The 7,127-nt window shown below is 41.1% G+C and overlaps 1 protein-coding gene across 1 annotated transcript; it reads left to right on the top strand.

Annotated features, from left to right (window-relative positions):
- Positions 1 to 1,093: 1,093 nt before the first annotated feature.
- LOC308221604 (alpha-1-antiproteinase 2-like) lies at positions 1,094 to 5,678 on the top strand (the record flags this gene model as incomplete). The annotated part of the gene is made up of 4 exons (XM_080618747.1): positions 1,094 to 1,745; positions 2,721 to 2,991; positions 4,778 to 4,925; positions 5,484 to 5,678. The coding sequence occupies exons 1-4, from the start codon at positions 1,097 to 1,099 to the stop codon at positions 5,676 to 5,678; spliced, it is 1,263 nt and encodes a 420-aa protein (XP_080474873.1). The 5' UTR covers positions 1,094 to 1,096.
- Positions 5,679 to 7,127: the final 1,449 nt, after the last annotated feature.

Raw genomic sequence — 7,127 nt, 5'->3', positions numbered from 1 at the left:
CCCTTTCTGAAGGCAGTCTCTCAAGTTGAATCATGCCAGAGCAGAAAAGGTGCAATTGATTTAATGGGTGTCTCCTAGCACAAGTTTTAGCAAATCTGGCTAATTTTCTCCCCCAAAACCTTTGCAACTCTCACCCTTTCTTTGCCCTAGATTCCTCCTCAGAAATCAGGCCCACTGGGACATTCATACCTGCATTTCCAAGGTCTCTTTGTAAGAGCTTATACAGTGCAGAGTGTCCGCTCTGCAAAGGAATGCAGCTACCACAGCCAAGAGTAACAGGTTGATAAATGTATTGCCCTTTGACCAGTACAGCATCTGATAAAAATAAGGCCTTGGTTTTGTTAATGACATTGATTCCCTCTGCTATGCTGAAAATGAGCCCACTCCAATGGTTTGGTTTGTTGATTAAGAGACAGTACATTACTTCAGGTTCTTATTTAAACTGTTACATCGTTTTCATTCAGAAAGAAAGAACTCCTATTCCTTAGAGACATAAGGCTTTATATTTGGTTTGCTACTGATGAACAGCCACTGTCATTTGTCCTTCCTTGAAATAGGATGGCTTATCAATCAATCTGACCAAAAGTTTATTTAAAGATTTCCTTCATGCCTGTTTGCTCAAATTCTGTCTGTATGTGGCTATTGATTGCTGTCCACTTCCATGAACTTCCTCTTTCTCCTTTTACTCACAGAACACCCAGACTTCTATGATGCACATCCTAGGAATCATCTTAGACCATTAGTGGCAAAGGCACAGTGGTATCAAAGCCCTCCAGTGATTAGCCATGTGTGTTTTCTGGTGAGATATGCTCTGTTCTCTGGCCTGCTGAGGGTGCTGCGTATTCAGCAAGTCCATGCTGAATTTTGCCTTTGCAGGTATTTAGGGTGAGGGTGGCAGAAAGAGTTGGTGGACATTTGCCAGGAGACCTAGGAAAATTAAAACCAAAAAAGACTGGCAGAAGTTGGAGAACATGGAAGCTGAGTATGAAAGAAAGGGATTTCTTATTCAGTGGGAATGACAGAATAACTATTTCTACTTAATTAATTTACTTAGTAGTAGCTTCTCCTTTTTTCCATAGGACTTCAATACAAGAAGATGAAGACCACATTCTACATAAGTTTGCTACTGACAGGCCTTCATGCTGTTTCCCATGGTCATCTCCCACCCAATCACCACAATGGACATGATCCAAATGAACCTAAGCACCATATGCATCATGCAGGTGAAGCGATTGCTTGCCTCAAACTAGTCCCAAACAATGCTGACTTTGCATTTCAATTTTTTAAAGAGGTTATACTGGAGGTACCTAATAAGAACGTTTTTTTCTCCCCTGTAAGCATCTCCACTGCATTTGCAATGCTGGCCCTAGGGGCTAGGTCAACCACTCAGACTCAGATCCTGGAAGGACTCTCCTTCAACCTTACAGAGATTCAGGAGAAAGAGATACAAGAAGGCTTCCACAATCTCATCCACATGCTGAACCATCCTGAAAGCAAAGTCCAGCTCAACATGGTGAATGCCATCTTTCTAACAGAGAAGCTGAAACCTCTAAAAAAGTTTTTAGATGATGCCAAGGCTCTTTATCAGCTGGAGGCTTTTACCACTGACTTTAACAATCCCAGGGAAGCTGAGAAGCAAATCAATGATTATGTAGAGAGGAAAACACATGGAAAAATTACTAATTTGATCAAGGACATGGATCCACAGACTGTAATGCTTCTGGGTAGCTTTGTTTTCTTTAAAGGTAAGTCCTTTAAGATTTGTATTCACATTATTAATTCTTATCAACAGATCTAATGTCAGCTACCTCATTTTAAAATGGGCCTGGGGAAAATTTCTAATGTTCTTTGCTGGGCCAGAAGGGTCCCTAATGGTGTAGTGAAGAAGGTGGAGAGGTGCCATGACCCTACTCAGCATGGGGAGGCAGCTAGGGACCGCACAGGCTTGGTTCTCTTTGTGGCAGTCACAGGAGCTCTGCTCGAAGCCGTAGCCTTCCATGCAGTCTGAGCTGGCTTTCATAGATTTAGCTGTAACTCTGATTGCCCCATGTTCTTCTAATTTTCTGTAAAGGCGCTGAGAAGCATGCGTGACCTAATCCTTTTAATGCCTTTCTTTAAAAGTGTGCATGATTCAGTGGCCTAATTTACTTCATACTTGGGTTTTTTTCCTATCAGAGTCCTTTCTGTATACACAGTAACCTACTTATATACAGGAGAAGCTAGTGATGAACAGTGGAGGACATTTTGAGGAACAAAGTAGAAACAAAGTGTATTTCTGATGTGGGTTAGATGATGTGCTCTTAAACCTGACATAACAGCACTCAGATATGAGATTCTACGTTAATTTTATCTACAAATTGAGGACTATGATTTAAGTCGATAGAAATGAAATGCATACAGTATGTGCATATACAGATGGTGTCAGGAAAGCCCTTAAATGACAGCTTACAGAAAGGCCACTTAGATCACCTGAATAAAAATGTAGTGATAGGTAATAAAAAAATTAGTTCATTACTGGCATCTGAAAAATAAACTGAAATTGGAATCTAGTGCACTCTTTTGACCAGGTTCTTGCCTTACTGTGATACACATTTTAAAACATCATGTTGAAGATTTTGAATTTAACAAATGGAGCAATATGTGAATATTATTCCTAGTGATATAAAATTCAATTTATTTTGGCATAGGATATTCAGTTGCATTTTTTTTCTCTGTATCAGGCAACTGGGAAAAGCCTTTTAAACCAGAGCATACTGAAGAAAGAGAGTTCTTTGTGGATGCTGAAACTACTGTGAAAGTCCCCATGATGCACCAGACAGGAAGATTTGACTTCTATTTTGATGAGGATCTGTCATGCACTGTGGTACGGCTTCATTATAATGGGAGTGCTACTGCATTTCTGGTTCTGCCAGCAAAAGGCAAAATGAAGGAGTTAGAACAAACTCTGGTCAAGGAAACCATCCAGGAATGGTCAGACCATCTCTTCAAGAGGTAATCTTCTGCCAGTCAGCTGCAGCAACACCTAGTTTTATAGTCCTTTTTCTTTTTTTGGGGGGGCGCAAACATTATGAACTTGCTGATTCTGGGAAATGAGTGAGTTATTTTTGGCTGGTGTACCCTATCTGTAAAAATCGTTCAGCTGGTTGGTATTTAACTATTCTTTTGTTGATGCCTGAGTGACTTGCTGTTCACCCCATCAGAGTGGAGACTATACTGATGAGCTCCCAGGAGTCCTGAGCAGCAAGCCTAGATTGATGTTTCTAGAATAGTCCATTGATTGAGTGGGAAGGTGGCAATTCTAAACCAGATCTTCTATACTGAGGTTTCAGCTAATGTGCTTTACTTCTTATATGTCACTGGCACACTGTGACTCAGACATATGTCTAAACCTTAAATAAACCATAACTTAAACAGTTTGTAGTAATGCATACATGCGTAATATGTCCTACACATATATCTTCCTTACAAGAACCACTGCAGCACATAGTGTCTGTTAGAACAGGCTACTGATTAATTGTGGCTGTTCTGATTTTCTGGCATTTTGGTTTTGAAACTATAAAAATCTAATGAGGTTTTGTTAGCTGCTACCATTGACACTAACATCAACTAACACATTTTACAACCTTGTTTGTAAAGGTTTTGGGAAGGAGGATATCTTAACACCAGTAGATGAGTAATATCAAGTTAATATGTGCCTTATTTACCAAGCTGTGCCCTGATTCACAACTAATAAGGCAGTGCAGTTCACACCCATGATTCTTGATGCATCATTACAGAAATGCCAGCACAGTTAATAAAAACATAATGGGTAGCAAACTGGATATGAACTAATAACATGAGGCCTCAAATATGAAAAATAAAAATGTATAATTCTCAGCTACAAAATCAGGAAGATCTTTATCTAAAGGAATTATTGGTGCAAGCTCCTCCAGGATCAACATAGGAATGAGTTTTTTGAAAACCAAACACCAATTTCAGTTCTGCTATTATGCTGATGCCAGCACTAATACACTTTGTCCCATCATCTTCTAATGCACAGGGCAGTATCACAGAAAGGCTACAGCAGTGCAATTTGGATCCTGTACGTTTTGCTGTTCAACCCAGTATGTCTCTCGGCAAGACAGCAAAAGACTTCAGCTACCTAAAGAGTAATCACTGCAGCATGTGACTTGAAGGCTCTGAGTATCCTTAGACAGTGCATGAAGAGAAATTCAACAGAAAGTATTAAGCAGGAGCTGCCTACAGATACCTCCCAGTCAAAGGCCAACTCGATCATGGCCAGCCCATAGGAGGAAGATGACAATTAGAGAATAGGGTGTCCAAAGCAGTTGACAGCAGGGCACTGAAGCCATGCCAAATAACACAGTTATGCCAGACTCACTGTTTTGCTCTGAAGTGCTGGGATTTGCCACACTACTCCCCACTTCCCTGTGCCCCACTTCAGGTCTCCAACTGCTCGAGCAACATGGGCTGCCACCTACACAGCTCATCTTCTCTGGCTCTGAAGAAGGGCTCTCGTTACTGTCCTCCTTTGCAGAATGCTCTCAGATTTGATGAAGCAAAACACCAGATAGATATTACTGTTATGATGATGATGAATGATAGTGCCTGTATCACCATAAGAATATGCACCAGCAATTGAATTAGTTCTCATTTACACTCAGGGTCCAATCCTCTGGGATTTGACACTCGTGAGAAGTACACATTTCTCTTACTATCATTTACCTTGGCAAAAAATCCTTCTCACCACCTTCTGTGTTTCTCTTCTGCCTAACAGACTGCTGAGCCTCTACTTCCCCAAGTTCTCTATTTCCGGGAGCTATGAAATAACAAATATGCTTAGCAAGATGGGAATTGTGGATGTGTTCACTGACCAGGCAGATCTCTCTGGCATCACTGGCACCCCAGATCTTAAGGTTTCAAAAGTAAGTCCATGGCTGTTTGCCCTCTCCTTTCTTTCACAAACATGCAGGAAAACCCCTCTGTGGTAACATCCAGAAATACCAGCTAAATACAGCTCCCAAATTTGCAGCTTGCCTGCATCTGGGCTCACCCTGGCTTCAGCCTGCAAGTTTACAAGGAGTTTAGCCCTCAGGGACAGTGGAGATTGTATTAGTTTGCTGCACGTCTGTTTTTTTCAAAGACCGGTATCAGCCAAGATTTCATGAACAGTATCTGAAACATGAAAGGAACATCAACCTCTGGCTCCTCAAGGGGATCCACTAATGCTCCCAAACACACATTCTTTATACAATCTTTTAAACAAAGGAAAAATAGTCTGGGGCTTTTTTTGAGAGAGTTCTGTAGCTCTGTCCTGGTCCTCTTTTAAAGTAGCCATGACTACAATAACACGCTCACATCTCTGCTATGTCTATTCACTTTCAGAGGATCCTACAAAAGCAAGGCTGCTTTAAAAGGGTCTGATTCATCTCTCAGATGGCTGTTCTCTGCCCAGAATGACTGTCTCTTTTCTTTCTTCTTAGGTTGTTCATAAGGCTTCTCTGGATGTTGATGAGAGAGGTACTGAGGCAGCAACAGCAACTGCCACTGAAATAATGACAATGTCTCTTCCTCCAGCCATTGAATTCAACCGTCCCTTCCTCATGCTGATTTTTGATAGGGATACAAACAGTACCCTCTTCATAGGAAAAATAGTTAACCCAGCTATCACTAGCTGAAGTGACATATGAACTCTGCTTGTTGTTACTGATTAAAGAAGATGTGAAACTGCATGATGTGATTTATTTTCATTTGTACCAGCTTAGTATGTGGCTCTTTTTTAACAAGAGTTTTTATTCTATGCCGTTATCAAAAATTATTGATATTGACCATGACAGTTGCTCGAGAGGAGGCAAGGAAAATGTTTTAAATTCACCTAGCAAAGAATGTCTCTTTTACTTGACTGAAAGCCAAGGTAAGACCTAAGATTTGCCAGCATTCAGAGAGAGACATCTGAATTACAATGGAAGACTCCTGCTTAATATGTGATGGTCAGCCAAACGGCAGATAAAATGATTAACACTCTTGCAAACAAAGCAGAAATGGCTGTAATTTACCATAAGTAAGTAAACAAGGGATGGGAAGAGTTGGATCAACAATGCGGGGTCATGGGAAACAGAAGCTTCTAATGGAGACAGCACTGGGGATGTCTTCAACAGAGAAAGATATCTGCTTTCTCCACCAGACACCTTTTATCATTTTTGGTATTAATCTAACAGCAAATATTCCTGAGTTTCTTGCAGCTCGAAACAGAGCAGGAGGATCAAATCCACTCTTGAACCTGAAGACTTTCAACTACATATTGCCAGCTTGATGGACTTATATATGGCTCATGCAAGTAGCTGACTTCTCACACATGTATCCATCAGTGATCAAAAGGAGGATGTAGCTGGATGGGCAGATGAAGTATTTGGATGGCAATTACACAAGCATACCATCAGCTTTGTGGAAAACATATAACGAGGGTCTATAAAATTGTAAATACTTTAAGTACTGTCCTCTTACAGCTGAAAAAGTAGGTAGTGAGCACCCACTAAGCAGGTATCCTGACCCAGGGGGTGGCAGACACCCAGGTAGGACTTAGGGCAACTTGAGGGCTGGCTAGTAACCACTTTCAACAGACCTGCCTTGGCAGCAGGTACCAGAAAGAGCACAGTTGCCCCTTTCTTCCCTACAGTCGTGTTTTTGGAAGGAGACGAAATGATGTCATGGCACTGGGACTCACATTGCAAGGAGTCAATCAACTTGGGAAGCTAACACAACCTCAGCAAGGTCTTGTGTGTCTTCTGTGAAATCAACAGCAAGTGTGATTTTATCAATCTGGTACAAAGCACTGTCCACTTTCACATTCAAAATGAAAGCTTCCTTTCTGATCTGTGTTCTTAATAAAAAGTTTCTGTTAACTCCCATACATGGTGCTTGACAGTGTTTTTTGACTAAACAGATACAGTCTCTATATAGACAAGTGTATGAACAACTCATAGACATTGATGGCAGGACTCCTAGTGAAAGAATGTATGTGCTCCACATCGTCTTTCTGGCTTCCTCCTGCACTCACCTCCATCTGTTCTGATGGCTTTACAGCCTGACATCGCATTGATAGGCTCAGTCTAAGTCATTATGGTTCC

The sequence above is a fragment of the Psittacula echo genome (genome assembly GCF_963264785.1).
Source record: "Psittacula echo genome assembly, chromosome: 5".
Taxonomy (NCBI): Eukaryota; Metazoa; Chordata; class Aves; order Psittaciformes; family Psittacidae; genus Psittacula; species Psittacula echo.
Note: the sequence above shows the minus strand (reverse complement) of the source record. Positions and strands in the feature narration are given on the sequence as shown.